The 19901-nt window shown below is 50.7% G+C and overlaps 1 protein-coding gene across 1 annotated transcript; it reads right to left on the reverse strand.

The window, feature by feature from the left end:
• Positions 1 to 3059: 3059 nt before the first annotated feature.
• On the reverse strand, positions 3060 to 17585 carry LOC101933685 (tripartite motif-containing protein 54-like). Its single transcript, XM_065565147.1, has 10 exons — positions 17396 to 17585; positions 15493 to 15664; positions 14439 to 14534; positions 12907 to 13140; positions 12029 to 12051; positions 11809 to 11933; positions 10288 to 10601; positions 9290 to 9640; positions 4016 to 4105; positions 3060 to 3325 (listed from the first exon to the last, which is right to left on the reverse strand). Exons 1-9 carry the CDS (start codon positions 17566 to 17568, stop codon positions 4028 to 4030), a joined length of 1566 nt encoding a protein of 521 aa, XP_065421219.1. The 5' UTR covers positions 17569 to 17585; the 3' UTR covers positions 3060 to 3325; positions 4016 to 4027.
• Positions 17586 to 19901: the final 2316 nt, after the last annotated feature.

Raw genomic sequence — 19901 nt, forward strand, 5'->3', positions numbered from 1 at the left:
GGCCACTTTCGGGTGCCTGTGAAGGGAATTCGGGGTCTGCCTTTCGGCACCGAATGTTGGGGTGGGGATGGGGCGAGAGAGGTGGGGACCGGTGTATTTGTTAAGGAAAGAAGGCATAGAAAGCCAGCTTCTGTGTATGTCAGACAGAGGTAGCCTGGCCCCCCAGCCTGCCGGGCCAAGACAACAAACACAGAATGCCATGTTGTCTCCGGTTCTCCGGACCCCCTAGCATGGCACCTCGGCCTGTCCCTGCCGTGGGAACGCTCCTCCTGGGAACAACCCTCCGGCCTGTCAGCATAGGGTGACCAGCTGTCCCGATTTTATAGGGACAGTCCTGATATTTGGGGCTTTCTCTTATATAGGCTCCTATTATCCCCCACCCCCGTCGGGATCTTTCACACTCGCTGTCTGGTCACCCTAGTCAGCACCTCGGACAGCTCCAGCCCTTAGGCCGGCGCCCGCCTCGCTGCACCGGCAGATGTTTGTGCCAATTAATCCCCCACCCGCCCCATCCATCAGCGTCCCCACCCAGTCCCCGGTGTGCAGCCCAGCGATCCGGCGCCGCTCCGCTGGGAGCCCAGCTGGTCTCCAGCACGTCACGATTCCAGCAGCTCCCCGATCCGGGGAGTAGATCTGCGCCCCCCCCCCAAAAAAACCCACACGTCTGAGGAACCGAGCAGCCCGTCACGTGGTGGGGCAGGCGGCGGGGGGTATATATAGCCCTGCCTGTATGGCTCGCAATGGTTTCGATGTGTAAAGCGCTTGGGACCAGCGGCTGAATTCTCCAGAGAACCGCAACTGTGAGTCCCCCCGCAGCGCTGTGCCCGGGGCCAGGCCAGGGTGCGTCCCGGCAGACAGCCTCTCCAAGGGCGATGCGGGGCGCTCCTTGGCTTCCCCTCTGCTCCCGAAGCCCCTAGTCCAGCGGCCGCAGCTAAGCAAACTTGGCAGGAAAGCGGCGCCTCCCCCGGTCAATGTGACCGAAGCTCTGGGGTGGCTGGTACCCCCCGGGGCAGGGCTGGGGAGCACGGGGGGCTGGCCTGGCTGGGGCGAGCCTGGGGCGCCCGGCTTTGAGGGCGGAGATCTGGGGGAGTTTCTATCGCCTCCCTGCCAGGTGTTAAGGGGACAGGGCTGGCTCCTGGCCGCGCGGCGAACCGCCCCAGGGAGAGCTCGGGGAGCTCGATGCGGCTCGCACGGGGGAGGTGCCTGGGTCGGGGCTGCCCGGGGCGGAGGCTCGCAGCGCCCCGCTGGCTCTGGGTAACCCCTCCCGGGCTCTCTTCGCAGGCGCCCAGCCCCAGAAGCAGAGGCGATGAGGATCAGGATGATTTCGGCTGCCTCCGTCCTGGTCCTGCTGTTCCTCCCGTCGGAGAAGGGCTCCCCGCTGGAGCGGCCCCGGGGAGCTGCCCCGGAACTCGCTCTAGTCACCGACCCAGCCTGGGCACTGTGGCCGAGGAGACCGCGGCTGGGGGCCAAGCCCCCGACGCCTTCAGCGGGCACAGAAGCGGGGCCCCCCTCTCTGCACACACCGCTCGGTCCCTGCGAGGCCGGGGGCGCGGAGAGCCCCCCGGAGCTGCGAAGGAAGGAGCGATCGCCCTACTCCAGGCGGAAAGACGGCAGACCCAATTCCCTCGACCTGACCTTCCACCTCCTGCGGGAGTTCCTGGAGATGTCCCGGGAGGAGAGACTGGCCCAGAAAGCCCTGAGCAATAAACTGCTGCTCCAGAACATCGGGAAGTGAGGGCGGCTGGGGAGGAGAGAGGGGGCGGGGGCTGGGGGTGTTTTTAGGTTGAACATTTAAATTTATTCTTGTAACAAGTGTCAATGCTGGGGCGGGGGGGGGGGTCTCGGCCCGGCGCCCCTGGGGCGCGAAGGGGACCCGGAGCGCGGGGGCAGGAGGGTCGGGGGCGGTATAAACCCCCCGCTCCTCCTTCGCTCTTTGGGCGGCGGGGGGTCGCTGCCAGGTGTGCGTCCCACGGGGCCAGGTGTGTTGTCGCTCCGTCCCGCGCCGCTGTTACCTGTGTTCTCTGTGTGCCGTGGATTAAAGCATCGCAGTGGGCGAGCTCGCAATAAACTCTATTTTAACAAGCCTGCTTCGCTTAACGCCCGCCGGCCCTGGCCGCGGCTGGAGCCCTCGGGCTTGCGGCACCCAGCCTGCGAAGGCACGATGCCAGGGGGATGGCCGGCCTCTCACAGCGGCGCCCTGAGGTGCTGGGGACGCACGGAGGGGGGCTCCCCAGGGCTGCCTTTACCTAGAGGGGCAGTTCGAACCTCCGGCAGGGGCTGGATTTACACGGAAACTCGTTTGTTGGCATTTCGGACCCGGCTTGACTCCGGCGTTCCATTGGCTCCACACGACCCTGGTTCAGAACCAGAGCGAGACGAGTCCCCGAATGCGCCCCAGGCCGGCAGCGCTGGCGGGGCACGGATCCTGCGGGGGGCGGGGCGGGTCCTGGGCAAAGCCAACATCCGCCCTGGTTCTGAGCCCCCCGCGGCCCCGATGCCAGCGGCGGCACAGCAGAGGTCATTGCAACTACCCAAAGCGGAGCTGGGCGCGGTCGGGGTGTCGTCTGTCCCGGGGGGCGGGGCGGTGTTTGTTTAGAAAGACACGTTCCCGGCTGCAGGGACTTCTCCAGTTAGCTTTTTGGGGTAACTACAGCGAAAGGCTGCCAGAGATCCCCCCCCGGGCAACCCCCTCTGGGGTGTCCCAACTGCTTTCCCAGTGACACGCTGGGACTCCAAGCGCTTTTCAACCAGCATCTAATTCCATCCGACCCACCTGAGATTTCAGGCAAAATCCCGGACGTGAGGCCAGAGGAGTATCCCTTGCTGAAACCCAGGGGCTGCCCACAAAGCCACCCTAGCGTGGCAACCTCGCCTCCCTTCCCTCCTCCCTTCATGCCCATTTCTCCAATCCCGGGCTGCCCAAAGCCAGGAGCAAACGCCCGCAGCAGACTCCTGGAGTCCTTCACTTTCTGCTCCCTGACGGTGCAGAATCGAGATAGCTGCGGCAATCCCTGTTCACCGCCACTGGCACCGATACAGGCAGACAGTGAGTGTGAGTCGGCTCTGGGTTTTATTTAGATGTACATTTCTTTGCACATTATCTGCAGCCCTGGGGCTCCTGGTAAGTGACCACGCTGGCCTTTGCTCTTCTAAATGTAGACAGTGCCACGGGTCACTTCCTCCCATGATCCAGTCTAGCTGCCTTCTCTTCTTCCAAACAAAAATCCAGATGGGTGGACGTATGATTTCAGATCAGAAAATGTCACCAGGGAAACAAGACACTATAACTCTGTTGGGTTTAAGCTATTGAGCGTGGAAGGTGGGCCTGGGAAAAACCAACACAATCATGTTAGAGGTCGGACCTGGTTTCTCTAGTGTCTGAATGAAAGACATTCACACAGTAAGATCAATGTCCATAGAGTACATTTCACGGAAATGGAGTTTAATGCTAAAAACAAATGAACACCAGTACTGGGCGTCTAACAACCTTTCAGTCTCCCCAGACACTCCTGCTACACCAGGGCTCTGAAATGCAGGGAGGAAGACACTGCATGGCAGAGGCAGACACACGAAATATCGAAGGATTTGACATGGCTTTCCCATGACATATTTAATGCGGATTTTACATTTTGGCACGTTTCCCTCAAAAGCATCCTGGCTGGAGAGCACAAACGCCATAGATGGCTGAGGCCAGAAGGGACCCTTCTGACGTGCAGGAGCTCAGACTAGCCAAACAGGCCGAGAACTTCACTACAAATTAGAAACAAAAAGCCTGACGTTCAGCTGTGCTGGGCACCTAGAACTTGTGTCCGATTTGTAGGTGTTCGGTGCCTCTGAATATCAGGATGCTAATGTATTAATTACTATTATTGAGGTAAGAAACCAGTGCGAATTACCCAGTGTCTCCCTGCCCAGTCTCAGCCAAGGGTGGCTCTTCCCATGAAAAAGGAGGGCAAGGGCTTGGGGGCAGTGGGGAATCGCCCACCCCAGGAAGCAGAAGGAGCTCTGCACCCACCTTGTCTTGACATCACAGAGCAGGATTGAAGTTACTCCCAAATGGAGTTTCACTGGTTTCTTCACTCTTCCCATCCACCACAGAGGGGTCCTGGAAAAGCAGGAAGGAGCCTATATTCAGTGCTGCTCCAGAGAGCAGAGGCAAGCGCCTCATCCCATCCCTTGTAACTCTCTAACCTGCTCTCTAACAGAGGGGGAGGGAATGAGGAAGCTCAGGAACCATCTGTGGTTCAGGGTATTATACCTGGCTTGAAACGCCACACTCCCAGCCCCGGAGAAGGCACACGGCCACTGAATTCCAAAGGTGTGTCAGGATGATCCCCCAGGCAAGCACTGAAAGGCACAAAGCTACAGCCTGGTGGAGAATGAGACACACACACAAGGCTGTGATCAGATGGGAATGAAGGCAAAGGAATGGGGATGTACAACAAACAGCAAGCGGTGCCCACTCTGTAGGAAACATAGAAGCAAGGAAGGCAGGGACCAGTCCATAGACTCCTGTCAATCCTGTAAACTCCTTGGTGCTGGGACAATCTGTTTGTTCTAGGTTTGTACCGCACTTACCACAATGAGGTCCTGGTCTAGGGTAATACAATCAATCATGATATGTCTTATTCCCCAGGCCTCTCAACTGCCCTTCGTTGTGAGGCAGCCCATTCATTCCAGCACCAAAGCCCCCATGTCACGTAGAGATGTGAAGCCCCCTCTCGTTGAGCATTCAAGACTCATCAAAAGAGGCCTTTAAGAATCTCACCCCATTTTCAGTTTTCGGCCGGATTCATTTTGGTGGTGACCCTCATTGTGTGTCTATGCCACATCGTGTCCTACCCACCTCTGGCCTCAGCGGGTGAATGATGGAGTGCTTCTCTCTGACCGTCTGTTCTTAGAGAACCAGCTAGAGACACTAGGACACTGAGATGACCCTGAACAGTGGTTCTCAACTGTATCCATATTGCCCCCTCCGCTCCCTTCCACTTAGCTGGGATCTAAACAACCCCGGGTTGATAGTTCAGGGTGGAATGGACTTTCAGACAGGTTGGGTGTTTAATCTGTGAGTGCAAGTTCAGTAACTTGGTGCAAATCCATCCAAATAGTGATTTGCATGAGCAATTACCGGATGCATGCACGGGCCACTGTTTGAGAATCTGTCCTCACAGTGCCTCATTAGCTCCATTACAGAAGGGGAAACGAGCACCCATCTCTGCAAGAGCCTTTGAGATGAAAGGCGCTGCACAAGTGCAGAGCATCATTATATCGTAACAATCCTTCAGAAAGAGGAGGACGGGAACAGAGAGTCTAAAAATACATTTAGTTGGAGCAGGCAAGAGCAGTTCAGGTTCCCCAGCCTAGAAGGGAAATAAAGTTTGATCATCACGAAGCTAGTCAGGGATAACGCTTGGGAGTTATTCTGGGGTCTTTTTTTAAAAGTACATTTTTTCCCAGCTGTAAAATAAAATGTAAGAAATACCAAAAACCCGCTATTTCCACTGGGGATGGGAAGAATAGTTTCATTGTTAAAACAGGGCCATTTATGCACAGTCTGTGCTGGCAAAGAAGTGGTCAGTGGTGTTAACTCTTCACATGAGTGCACCTCAAGTTCTTAATGGCTGTCGGTGAATAGTTACATAGAATCTGGCCCAGTATCTCACAGTTGAGAGAAGGATGAAAAGGGAGCCACTGGCTGCTTCCCTGATCCTGGACAGGTTCTCTTTGAAAAGGCTGATCTTCAGAAAGACCTGGAAGTGTAATAACCATCCCGAGGTGAACAGAGGTTCTTTAAATACATTAGGAGCAAGACAAAGATGAAGGAAAGTGTAGGTCCTGTACTTAGAGGGGAAGGAGAGCTAATAACTGATGTCACCAAGACGACTGAGGATTTTAATGCCTATTTTATTTCAGTATTTACTAAAAAGGTTAATGGTGCCCAGATACTCAACACAATTAATATTAACAACAAGGAGGAAGCAATGAAAGCCAAAACAGAGAAAAAACAGGTTAAAGAATATTTGGATACGTTAGATATATTCAGGTCAGCAGGGCTTGATTAAGTTCATGCTAGGGTACTTAAGGATCTAGATGAAGCAATCTTGGAAACATTAGCAATTATCTTCAAGAACTCGAGGAAGAAAGGTCAGGTCCCAGAAATCCAGAGAAGGGCAAACTTAGTGCCTATCTTTAAAAAGAGGAACAAAGAGGACCTGAAGAATTATAATCCAGTCAGCCTAACTTCAACACCTGGAAAGATACTGTCCATCAGTTTGTATGCAGCTAGCGGATAATAATAAAGGAGAAGGTTAAGAGGTGACATCTAAGTATCTTTATGGGGGAACACATATTTGATAATGGGCTCTTCCATCTAGCAGAAAAGTATAACACGATCCAATGGCTGGAAATTGAAGCTAGATAAATTCAGATTGAAAATAAATGATACATTTTTAATGGTGAGAGTAATTAACCATTGGAACAATTTACCAGGGTTCGTGGTAGATTCTCCATCAATTACAATTTTAAAATCAAGACTGGATGTTTTTCTAAAAGCATCTGCTCTAGGAATTATTTGGGGGCAGTTCTCTGGCCTGTGCTACCCAGGACATCAGACAAGATGATCACAATGGTTCCTTCTGGCCTTGGAAGCTACGAATCTTTAATAGGGTTATAAGCAATACCCAGCATGGACTTGTCAAGAACAAATCATGCCAAACCAATCTAATTTCCTTCCTTGACAGGGTTATCGGCCTAGCAGATGAGGGGGAAGCAGTAAACATGCTATATCTTGATTTTAGAACGGCTTTTGACATAGTCTTACATGACATTCACATAAGCAAACTAGTGAAATGTGGTCAAGACTAAATTACTATTAAGTGGGTGCATAACTGATTGAAAGACTGTACTCAAAGAGTAGTTATCAATGAGTTGCTATCAAAATGGGAGAGCATACCTAGTGTGGTCCCAGGGGGACCAGTCCTGGGGCCAGTACTATTCAATATTTTAATGAATGACGTGGGTAATGGAGTGGAGAGTATGCTTATAAAAACTGCCGGTAACACCAAGCTAGGAGGGGTTGCATTTCGAGAACTTTGGAGGACAGGATTAGAATTCAAAATGATCTTGACAAATTAGAGAATTGGTTTAAAATCATCAAGATCAAATTCAATAAAGACAAGTGCAAAATAATTCACTTAGGAAGGAAAAACCAAATGCCCAATTTCAAAATGGGGAATACCTGGCTAGGTGGTAGTACTTCTGAAAAGGATATGGGGCTTTTGTGGATCATAAATTGAATACGAGCCAACAATGTGACGCAGTTGCAAAAAAGGTGAATATAATTCTGGGGTGTATTAACAAGAATGTTGTATGTAAGACATGGGAGGTGACTGTCCCACTCTATTCTGCACTGATGGGGCCTCAGCTGGAGGACTATGTTCAAATCTGGGTGCCACTCTAAGAAAGATATGGACAAACTGGAGAGAGTCCAGAGGAGAGCTAGCAAATGATAAAAAACCTGACCTATAAGGAAAGGTTAAAAAATCTGGGGATGTTTCATCTTGAGAAAAGAAGGCAGAGGGGAGATCTGATAACAGTCTTCCAAATATGTTCAGGGCTGTTAGAAAGAGGACAGTGACCAATTGTTCTCAGTGTCCACTCATGGTAGGACAAGAAGTAATGGGCTTAATCTGCAACAAGGGAAATTTAGAAAGTTTACCTAACTATCAGGATAGTTAAACTCTGTAATAGGCTTCCAAGCCTCCATCATTGGAGGTTTCTAAGACCAGGTTGGACAGAGACTTGTCAGGGATAACTTGATCCTGCCTCAGTGCAGGGGGCTGGACTTGGTGACTTCTTGAGGTCCCTTCAAGCCCTATTTTTCCATAATTCTATTATTCTAACAGTCAGAGGATTGTTTCTGGCATTTGGAGAACTCTGCCTGCAAAAGTAAGTGCCCAGTATGAAAATAGGGAAGACTAATATATGAAAAGGTGACCAGCAATGGGGGACGATTCCCGTGCACCAGTTCGCATTCTCTTCCCTTCCCACTTCTGCAGGGATTTATTGCTGCAGCTTGGCCAGCAGTACTGTCTCCTCTGGATCTAAAGGACACAAGTTACACCAGGTTTTGGAGTCAGACCCATCACAGCTGCTGCAGTGCAGTGGTAGGGCGGTGCTGAACTGGTCTCAGAGCCTTCCATGGGTAAGGCATTGAATGAAGATCCCACCCACCCATCCATGGTGACTATCCAGAAATTAAAGATTCCAGAACATTTCCTGAATAATAGAGGAACCCCTCCCCCCAGCACTTACATTTAGAGCTGTGAGAATAACAGGTTTTTCAGTTCACTGACAATGCCAAAAATTGGGGAGAGGGGAGGGATTATTTCTGGTCAAACTCAAGAAAAAATGTCCAGTGAATTTTCAGTGAATCAAAAAGTCCATAAAAAGATCATATCAGGCCAAACTAAATGTTTTTCTTCAACCCAAAATGAAATGTTTCATTTCAGTTTCAGGCTTCTTGACAAACCTTTTGGTATTGTTCCTTTAATAACATTAAAAGACATTTCTAAACAAAAAATGTCATTTCAGACCAAGTATCCGAGGGGTAGCCGTGTTAGTCTGAATCTGTAAAAAGCAACAGAGGGTCCTGTGGCACCTTTAAGACTAACAGAAGTATTGGGAGCATAAGCTTTCGTGGGTAAGAACCTCACTTCTTCAGATGCAAGGTTCTTACCCATGAAAGCTTATGCTCCCAATACTTCTGTTAGTCTTAAAGGTGCCACAGGACCCTCTGTTGCTTATTTCAGACCAAAACCATGGAAACATTTCATTTTGAAAATGCTCAAATCAAATGTGGATTATTTGGATTATTTCGGGGCGGGGGGAATTCCAGCCACAACAATTGAGGTGAAACTGACACAAATGTTTCCTTGGTGCCAAATCTGCATTTTTTTCCCATTAAGAAAAAAAACACGTGGATGAAAACTTGTTCCCAGTTCCATTTCATTCTCTCTCTGGGTGTAAAACTCTGGAAGTATCAGAGGGGTAGCCATGTTAGTCTGGATCTGTAAAAAGCGACCAAGAGTCCTGTGGCACCTTATAGACTAACAGATGTATTGGAGCATAAGCTTTCCTGGGTGAATATACCCACTTCTCAGCTGGAAGGTTTCCTGGATCACTTCCCAGTGCCACACAATGTATTGCTAACGCACCCACACTAATGTGCAATCAATGGACACCCAGCCGGAGTGACAACAGATAGCCTCAAACTGAGGATCTCACTGACCTGGTTGCAGACAGATGCCACAGCTAGTCCCCCCTCCGTGCTGCCTTTGGCGGGACTGGCACCGCAGTCGCTTGGGTCAACCTCCTTCTTGTTCTCGGCTGAGCTGTCCGAGGTGCTGAATGTCTCGGCTGGGACAAAGCAAGTGGCTTCTTCTGTCTCAGTAGCTCCCCTGCCCTGGGCTGCGGATTCAGCTGGGGTGTCAAGGGCATTTCCCGTGGGATTATTTTGGAGGGCAAGATTTGGGGCGATCATTGGCAAGGCGTTGCTAGACACGGCAGCTTCTGCCCCGGACCCCCGAGAGTCTCCCATGATGCATGATACAGTAGCCCCATCTGAACCAGCTGCATCCTTCTAAAAAGCAAACACCAGGGAGGGGGAAAGGGAGGCGGCGAGAAAAGCTGTAAGGGAAATGCTCGGGTGGGGAAGGAATTTATACCAGATGCCTTCTAGAAACCTTGTCAAGACGTGGGGGAGATGGGCCGAATGACCTGACCAGGATTTTTCCTTCTCAAACATCTCTGACAATGGGTCAGAAGGGTGCTGCTTCAGGGTCCAGGGTCTTTAATGACACCATCTATCACTGGAACAAGGGTGGGCTGGGGGCAGGATTTCATGAATCCTGAGCTCCTCCACTCCCCTCAGCTCTGCAGCTCCTCTGTGAAGCACTTTCAGGATAGCGTAGGATGGGGTGGTTAAGTTGGGGGGGTGCAAACAGGTCTCAGGACAGTCACAACCACCAGGTTGCTCAATGGGGGGAGAGGCGGGTTCTGGTCTGGAGAAGATGAGGGCCATTGGCCTAGACCACCCTAACGGGGATTATATTACACATGTGCACACTGACACGTCACACACGCTTGGCTATGCATACACGCCTCACTTGTATGTCACGCATGAGTGTGTCCCTGGCTGTTGAGAGGACAATCCTACCACAGCACGTGTGTGTCCCGGGTCCTTCCGCATCCCTGTTGTAGTGATCAGGAGAGTCCTGAAGCCATTACCTGCTGGGCAGTGCCCGGCTCTCTCTCCGCTCCCTCTTTGCCAGCTGGGACATCCGACTCCGCAGCTTGAGATGAACCTGGTAGTTTGGCCACGGCATCAGCTTCCCCAGCAGTTTCACTCTCAGCCTCCTTTAACATCAGGGCTTTTCCTTCGGCCTCCTCTTCCTTTCCATCCGCAGGGACGTTCAGGGGCTCCTCTCTGCCCTCACTGTTGGCCACTTGCCCTTCTGCCACAGACTCTGCTGCTGCACCTTCAGCATCCCCCCACACCGCGTCTTCCTCTCCTTCCTCTGCCCCTTCTTCAGACTCATCAACTACAAGGATAATAAAAGGTTTCAGAGTAGCAGCCGTGTTAGTCTGTATCCGCAAAAAGAAGAACAGGAGGACTTGTGGCACCTTAGAGACTAACAAATTTATTAGAGCATAAGCTTTCGTGGACTACAGCCCACTGTATGCATCCGAAGAAGTGGGCTGTAGTCCACGAAAGCTTATGCTCTAATAAATTTGTTAGTCTCTAAGGTGCCACAAGTCCTCCTGTTCTTCTTTTTACAAGGATAATACAGAGCCCTGGCAGTGTGAAAGGGATGCAGACAGCACCTAGTCCAGATGGGCACAGACCCCTAGATTTCATAGGGGCCGGCCGTCAGCTGAACTGTCAGCTGAGGACGTCTCAGAGCAGGGGAACCCCTTGGTCTATCCATTTACAGGGAAATAGGAGAATTACTGAAAATACCCAGCAGTCCCTCCCCAGCGTGAATGGATTCTGGGGAAGAACAACTCAAATGGGGATTCTGCTGACGGGGAAGGAGCCGAGCTGGATTCCTGTACCCAGAATGGAATAGAGACTGGAACCCGGATCCAAAGCCCATTGGGGTGAATAGGAACCTCTCCACTGACTTCAGTGGGCTTTGGATTCAACCCTGGGTGCTTCCCTTTAGGAGGAAAAGGTTCCCCAACTGAACACAGCACAAAGGTACCATGAGGTGCTGGTTCTGTGGCATCCTACACCGCATCTCTCATTCTCTTTGCTCACCAGCTGTCTCCCTCCCTGCCTCCCTGTCTCTTTCCTTCACTCGTTCATGAGAAATGCACCCAACGAACACAGCACTGCACCTCCAATGCGTCCATCCCAGGACACAGAGTGGAGAACCCCAAGGAGGCGGCTTTCAGAGGAGCAGCCAACAGGCCTCTGGTAGGTGTAACAGGGACAAACGTCCAATGCAAGGAAAAAGGCTCTCGGCTCCTCCCCGACAAAGACAGGACAACGGCTGGATTCTGACACCCTTGCTGATATTCAGGAGTACACATAGTCCCACTGAAATCAGCGACCAGTGAAATGGACAAGGTGGCAGAACTGGGACACAAGTGACATTAGAATCAAGAAAAGGCGGGAAGTTTTTACACTGGTTGAAGTAGCCCCCGATATCACGGTGAACGGAGCATTGTGAGCATACAGACAGACCAGCAAACCCTCCTCTCCAAGGCTCCCATTTCTGACCAGCCCGGATCATTTCCTCTCACCTTTAATGAAGTCCAACTGATACAGCACCCGCTCCTCGGCATTGAAATCCACAGCATAGTGCTCCATATTGTCATAACCAGACTCCAGCGCCTCCACTTCACAGCTCTGGGTCACCTCGGAAATTCTGGGAAAGGAAATGAAGATACGATCCCAGATGATCCAGTCCCTCAGAGAAATTGGGGTCAGAATGTGAACATAAAAATAGGGAGTTCTACTTACTTCTGTATGAGAACTTTGGAATTCTGAGTAGCCAGAAAAGGAAAAGAGAAGAAAGGTGAGATTATGGGAATAGAACTAAAATCAAGGTAAAAACTTGGCGAGTGTGTGAACATTTGTGTGTGTGTGTGTGTGTGTGTGTGTGTGTGTGTGAGACACACACACACACACAGAACAGATGGAGTTCCCACATAAGAACAGTCACACTGGATCAGACCAAAGGTCCATCTAGCCCAGTATCCTGTCTACCTACAGTGGCCAATGCCAGGTGTCCCAGAGGGAATGAACAGAACAGGGAATCATCAAATGATCCATCCCCTGTCGCCCATTCCCAGCTTCTGACAAACAGAGTCTAGGGGCACCATCCCTGCCCATCCTGCGCCTTATAAAGGATTCACACTGTGTATAAATCCCATACACCACATTTAGGGTTTGGCTTAATTGTGAATGCAAACAACAACAAACAAGCACAAAGCCCAGCCCAAGTGCTCTCCTCGAGCCTGGCTGTTCTTAGGGTTTTCCCTACAGAAGCTGTCTGCTCAAGAGCCTAGTTTCCTCTGCCTTAAAAGTGGTGCCAACTCCTTATTCCAGAGCCACACCTTCCTGGACTTGAAGGATCTCAAGCAAGAGGGTGACTCCAAGCTATCAAGGTGGTGGTGGGAAAGGAAGACATGACTCCATTCCCATGGCACTGAGTTGCAAGCCCACCTTGAAAAGCAATGATTGCTTGTATTTTAAAGCCAGTCTTGTCCTACTCATGACTTCCCCCTACCCTGTTCATCTCTTGGCTCTGGGAAACAAAGCATGCCGGTTCTCCGTGGCAACAGGAGACCCAAGATTGAACAAGGGGACCACGGCCACTCAGCCTCCTGCTACGTTACCTGCACAAAGACGTCCATCTGCAGCTCCTCCATGGACTGCAACGCTGCATCCACCAGCTTGGAGGATGACTCGGTGTGTTCACTGTACGACCTGGTGAGGGACTTCAGGTGCTGGGTCTTCTCCTCCTGTTCATAGGTGATCCTCTGCAGCATGATCTTCCTCCTCTCCTCCAAGATGGCATACATGCGGTCAAACTTCTCACACAGAGCCTGCTTCTGGGCCTTGCCGTTGTCCTGCTCGAAGGATGCAAAGAGCACAGTCACCAGCTCAATTGGCTTGGCTTGGACATCGGTTTCGACAGTTGATTCATGAGGTGAGGGGCCTGGGCTGAATATACTTTTTCATTAGTAATACTAGAGCTGAAATTTGTATTGAGCATTTCAAAAAAAAAAAAAAGGATTCCAACGCCCCCCAAAGCTATAGAGGACGAAGCATGATTTCATAATTAAAGCAAAGATCTGGGTAGAGTGAAGTGAAAATTGGAATTTCCATCCCGTGGGAAATTCTGATAGTTTGACATTGGCTTTAGTTGGGATGAAGTTGACATCTCAAAAAAAATTCACCCAATGAAACCTTCCCAAAAATGCCAGTTTTGAAACATCATTTCTGGAGTTCATTTCCTGTGCCACAGTCAAGTGACTCCCATAATGCACTATGCTGCTCAGTCAGCTGAGATCAACATGCATCATGGGAGATGCAGTCCAGCTAAGGAGCCTGCCCCATATGAGAGAATGGGAACATAAAACACCCAAACTACATCTCGCATGAGACGCCACAGTTCTATAGGCAAATACAGTCTAATGTCGGACTGACTCAAAATGAAATGTTTCAGGTCAGCTCACCAAACCAAAATATTTCAAGCTGGGTTGACTGAAAGCAAAATGAAGTATTTCATATCCTTTATCCCAATGGAAAATTAAAAATATTGAGCAAACACGAAAAACAGCGAAGACCTTTGACTTTGCTGAAACTACAGGTCATTTTGACAAAAAATTCCTGAGAAGCTTAGCTGTGGGAGTCAGGACTCCGTGGTTCTAATCCCAGATCCACCACTGTGTGATCAAGATACATCCCCACTCTTCGCAGCCTCCCCAACTGCAAAAGGGGATAATGAACTTCTCTACCTCACGGGGAGGTTGGGAGGCTTAATTCATTATTGCCAGTAGAGCCCTTTGACAGCCTCAGATGGAAGGTACCTTAGAACGATATCTTAGGCACTTGGCCGCTGAAATGCAGCCCCACAAAAGCCAGCTAGAGAAACATCACTCATTGTATCACAGTGCAAAGAAAAAACTATTAGGACATAACAGCAAATTCCTGACATGGAGTGTCCATGCAGAGCAGACCGGGACTTTGGCTTTCCAGGTCGTCTTCAAATGCAGCAAACTAAAGGAAAAATGCATCTGTGCCAACAGCAGGAGCCTCCAAACTATCTGGGCCTAACGAGCTTCCCCTCTCTGAGCTCAGAGCTGTTTTATGGGGTTCCCCCTCCTTCTCCCCAAACAGGATCCTGAGGACCTGCATGCAGTACCTCGATGTTCTTGCATGTGCCTTGCAAGTTATCGATGAAGACCTGGATTCTGTCATTGGTGGCCACAAGGGCTCCAATCCCATCTGTCAGCGCAGACTGTGGGAAAGAGAGAGAGCGCTCAGATCATTTACCATTCAGCACCGAGAACATGGCCAGCAACACACAAGACACCAGGAGAAGATGGTCCAAGCTCCAAAGAGCCCGCCGCTGTGACAGCCCATTCCCTCGTTCACTACCACCCTGGTTCCCAGCACAGGTGCCTGCTGTGGTGGAAGGCAAGCGTCACATTTTCAAAGACAAGAGAGAATGGCTTCATGCTGTCACCATGTGTGTAGTGTTCCCGAGCACCTCTTCCAGGGGGTGCTGGATAAATAAGACATCAGTATCTTCCCACCCCACCCCAAGACCCATCTAAGTCTCTGTACATCTGCTGACAGCACTGTCCCCCCCAAAAACACACAGTCTGGCTTTGAATTTCTCTCACCAAGTGCAAGTTAGAGTGTAGGACTGGAATCAGGAGACCCACAGCATCCTGATCCCAGTGTGACTTTGAGGAAGTCATGGTCTTACCTCCATACGTCAGCTTCTCCATCTGTTAGGAGGAGATAACATGTGCCTGACAGGGGTGTTGTGAGCCTTAATTAATGAGCATAAAAGTCTTTGAGATCCTTAGGTGGACAGTGCTGGCATACTGTGTGCACCATCTCCCTACCTCCCCCACACCCCAATGAACCTCTGGTCTATCTTGTTGCATGTTCTGCATGGTCCCTATATACTAGTGGGGTGAATGAACAGTAACACTGAACTCAGCACCTGAAGCTTCTGAATGGTCTTCTCTAGTGGGCAGGACCTACACTGGATGCAGTGGGAGAACTGCTTGTATATAGGCATAATTTTAAATCTTCATTTTGTCTAGGACCCTTGCAGCAGAGCCTGGAGTGGACAAAAGTCTGCGCTCTGTAAGAACGAGCGGCCCAACGCTCTCCCCTCCACCATGGTAGCAATGATCCAGGTACCAGGCACCCCTGTGAGCAAATGCCAGGGAGAGGCCAACCTTCTGTTTCATGTAGATGTCCGACAGGGGAGCTACTTCACACTCCTTGTGCTCCCCGAAGACCTTGCAGAGGGAGCAGGTGGGCACCCCACACGTCATGCAATAGATGTTGATCTTTTCTTCCTCATGCTCTTCGCAGCTTGGGTGTTCTGTCTTTAACAGAGGTCTGGAGCTAAATGGGGGGAGACGGCATATGAGAGAGAGGCGGAAAGGCGGAAAGTCCAGATGGGGTTTTATTTTTTCTTCCTCCTACCAGTGCCAAGGCCTGAAGCCCAATAGGGTAGATGCTGAGAAGTCAGTACTGAGACCCAGGCTCCAGGGCAGAGGTGGGCAAAGTACGGCCCACGGGCCACATCCAGCCCATGGGACCGTCCTGCCTGGCCCTTGAGCTCCTGGCCGGGGAAGCCAGCCCCCGGCCCCTCCCCTGCTGTCCCCACTCCTCCGCAGCCATGCCGCCGCGTGGGCAGCGCTCTGGGCGGCAGGGCTGCGTGCTCCTGCAGGGCAGCGCGGCAGGCTCCGTTGGGAGGTGTGGCTCCAGACATGCTGCTCTGAGCGGCATGGTAAGGGGACCGGGGCTGGGGGGTTGGATATGGGGCAGGGGGTCCCAGGGGGCAGTCAGGGGACAGGGAACGGGGGGGTTGGATGGGGCAGAGGTTCAGGGGGGCAGGGGATGGGGAACAGGGGGGATTGGATAGGGGGTGGGTCCCGGGGGGTGGTTAATGGTGGGGGTGGTCAATGAACAAGGAGCAGGAGGGGTTGGATGGGTTGGGGGTTCAGAGGGTGGCAGTCAGGGAGCGGGAAGTGAGAGGGGGCAGATGGGGGCAGGGGCCAGGCTGTTTGGGGAGGCACAGCCTTCCCTACCCGGCCCTCCATACAGTTTCACACCCCGATGTGGCCCTCGGGTCAAAAAGTTTGCCCACCCCTCCTCCGGAGCAATGGAAACCAACCAGCTGCAGCGCTAGGTGAGCAGTGCCCTCTGCTAGGAGTTCTGCACTGGTGTTAGCACCACAGAGGCTCACCTCATTTCCATCCTACCAAAATCAGCAGGAACAGGAAACGAGCAAGGGGAGGCAGCATCCAGTGGATGGGAGGAGGTCAGGAGATCTGGGTTCTGCTCCCGGTCCCCAACTGAGAGCCAGTCACTTCCCACTCTGTGCCCCTCACCCCCTTGGTCTGTCTTGTCTACTTATGCTGTAAGCTCTTTGGGGCAGGGACTGTCTCTCACGCTGCGTACGTACATCAACGGGGCACCCCAGCTCTGCTGACTTTAGTAAGGAAGCTTCCCCCCTTTTTTACTTCTGTTAGCCCTGCAGAGCCAACCCAGCTGAGAGCGGGGAAGCAGGGTTCTGTTCCCGCTTGTGGGTCATCAACAGACTCGTTTGCTAAGTTCTACTTGCAGACGTGCAAACGCCCCGGAGGCAAAGGTACTATAGAAAGCAGTTTGGCCTGTAAGACCTTTAGTACAAGGTGATGACGCATGAAAAGGAAAGACCCCAGTTTTTCTCTCAGATCCCACAGTGAGTTAACGGTTAGAAAAACTCTTTTTTTGACTTATAAAGTGAGCAGGTTTGATCTGGAGTTGCCATCTCGTTTACACAGAGGCAGTCGAGTCTGTCGTAATCTATGGAATCAACGCTCTTACGCAGAAGACATTGATTAAAGAAAACAGTGACAACTATAGACACAACCAGGCTTCCACACAGGTTGATGTTGTTAGCTTTGATTCTTTTCTTTACCAGGGAGTGGAGCCTGTCTGGAACTCTAGACAGTACACAGAGACCTCTAATGGCTGAAGAATATTTTGCAAGGAGACACGTTACAGAGTCTGCAGGCTGTACTGATGTTCTCTCGCTCGCTCTCTCTCTCTCTAACACACACACACACACACAATGTGTTGGGATACCTCGCTGACTCCTGTTTGTAAATATCAATGATGTTCTCCACTAGTAGATTCCTCTGCAGGCCATAGACACCGTGCCTGTCCAGCACCACTTCATGGCGACAGGATGGGCAGCGAAAGCGGCCTGCGGAGCCCAAGGTTGTCCCACGAGACTGAAAGACAAAAAGGATCTTCATTAGATGCCGTTACAGGTGGGTTGCTCAGCTGGCCACAGACTGGTTTGATAGGAATCACATGACCCGAAGCACCCTCTGCCAACCTGTCACATAGGAAGCAAAATGAGAAGAGGGTGCACTTTTAAAGGGAGGGATTGCAGTGCAGCAGCTAAGTGTAAACACAGGATATTTAATAGCCCAAAGGCAGGTGATGAAAATCCCCCAGGACAACAGAAGGTTGGAATAAGAATATGCATAACCCCTCAGCTATGCTGAGCCATCCGCACATGACTCAAGAAGATAATTCTGGTACTGCTACCAGAAAGAAAACCTTCTCTTGAAACATTAAGTTATTCCACTCAGTTCTTCTCAGTTAATTTCAATCAGATAAGGAATTAGCCCTTCAATGTCAGTGGTGATCATGCAAAGAGCCATGAAGGAGTTAAAAAGCTATTAAAACTTCAGGGTATCACCATCACCATACCCAACATTGCTGCCTGCTGTGATGTGAGAACATTAACACTTTATGCTGAGGGAGATCCTGATCCCATGGCCCAAGCACAGGATTAAAAGCATCTATATTGTGATCATGGCTCAAACAGATTCCCAGCATAGCCTTGTGCATGTCACTTCACCCATCCGTGACTCCATCTTCGCATCTGTAAAATGGAGACAGTAAGACTTACAGACCTGTCTCAGGTGCGGTGGTGCTTCTTAATAAAATGCCATGTGTTATTATGAATGCCCAGATTGCCACCAAAGAAAATGATGTGTTACTGAGCTGCCAACGTGCCAGCCCATCCCTTATGAACACACAGGAAAAACTATTCTAAACATGTTTGGCAACTGCAGCCCCTCATGTCTATAGTCAGCTCCTCCACATTTCTCGCTCTTGTGCTTACAGACATCGCTTGACTTTTTGGGAAACTTTAGTCATTTTGTTAGAGGCCCGTTACGCACAAACTTCTCTACAACACTGCTAGGTGTATGTTATGACTGCCTGGAGCAGACAACCATCATAGCTACTACTAGATCGCCTCTTTATGTTCTCTTGCCCCAGAAATGGAGCACTTCGCATTTTCGTACATTTTTAAAAGGACATTGGTCCCTTAACAGGGGAATCAGATGCATGAGTAACGTAAGCTGGGTCCCTCCCAACTTTCTGCTCAAGCTTTCTATACATTAACTTTATAAATAGACACTATTCCTTGTTTTGGGAGGGGGGTGCAGGATGGGGAAACATGGGACAGATGTAAAAGGATGGTCTTGTGGTCAAGGCACTTGACTGGAACTCAGATGATCGACATTAGTCCTGGCTCTGCACACAGGCTCCCGGTGTGACCTTGGCCAATTCATTTCACCTCTCTGCCTCCGCTCCCCATCTATGAACAGGGGATAGTTCGCTCCTACCTCACAGCAAACTGGGCTGTTAAAATCATTGTTTCTGAGGCTCCCAGGTCCCTTGACAGAGGGAGCTAACACAGCCCTGACCAGCGGGAAAGGAGTTCAGTGGATTCATTTCCTTTCCTGAGAGGATTGTGTGTGTGAAAATTTAGCAGAAGCTGGAAAGGGTTGATGAAGAGGACAATTTGGGGGCACTCCCCTTTCCTACCCAAATAATCCATCCATATTCCAACCGTGTGACCTCTTCCCGCCTACTTACAAACACAGATGCAGGACCCTGCAGTATCAATTGGATTAAATAAATAAAAAAAACCTCTCCCCAGGAGCAGAAGGCTGCAAGTGGGATTACTCACCTGAAATATGTCATTTGCACATTTCCGGCACAAGTTGTGCTGACAAGGCAGGATTACCACAGGTTTGGTGAACATCTCCAAGCAAATAGGGCAGATGAGCTGCCTCTCCAGGCTGTCGATGGGGTGATCCCTCCGATAGGAGTTGTATTCCATTTGGATCGACATGACAAGAAAGCCAATGCAGCCCTCGACTCTCCCTGCTCCCCCAACCCAGCAGCACTCAAGCAACAGAACAAGGAAGCACCGAGGAAGAGCCCAGGAAGATATGTAAGGGGAAAGCAGCCTGCCAAACATGTTAAGTGCTGGATGCAGCTGTTGGCCTGGTGGTCTCTGGGGCTCTGCTTCAGCTCCACTTTAGGACTCCAGGAATTTGATGGCTAAGGCTATTCCCCTCTCATGTTACTATTAAGGTTCTTGCTCATCTCTGGAGGGAAAGAAGGCTCACTCGGTCTGACTTCATAGCCCAGTGTCAGTGTATTACCCAACAGAGACGTCCACTGTAGGTGGTGAAGCGAAAAAGGACTCAAGCACATTTAAACTAGTTCATACAGAGCCAGGGTGCACACATCCAGGCATCCAGTACACATAAGCTCTTTG

Source organism: Chrysemys picta, chromosome 13 (genome assembly GCF_011386835.1).
Source record: "Chrysemys picta bellii isolate R12L10 chromosome 13, ASM1138683v2, whole genome shotgun sequence".
Lineage (NCBI taxonomy): Eukaryota > Metazoa > Chordata > Testudines > Emydidae > Chrysemys > Chrysemys picta.

What these genes read in the sequence shown, in the direction of transcription:
- LOC101933685 (XM_065565147.1), bottom strand. Translation starts at nt 17,568, where the DNA reads ATGAAGATCCTTTTTGTCTTTCAGTCTCGTGGGACAACCTTGGGCTCC. An exon ending in TACAAACAGGAGTCAGCGAG is followed by an intron (nt 15,665 to 17,395) that starts GTATCCCAACAC and finishes CCCCCCATTTAG; the next exon opens with CTCCAGACCTCTGTTAAAGA. An exon ending in AGATGGACGTCTTTGTGCAG is followed by an intron (nt 12,052 to 12,906) that starts GTAACGTAGCAG and finishes CTGGCTACTCAG; the next exon opens with AATTCCAAAGTTCTCATACA.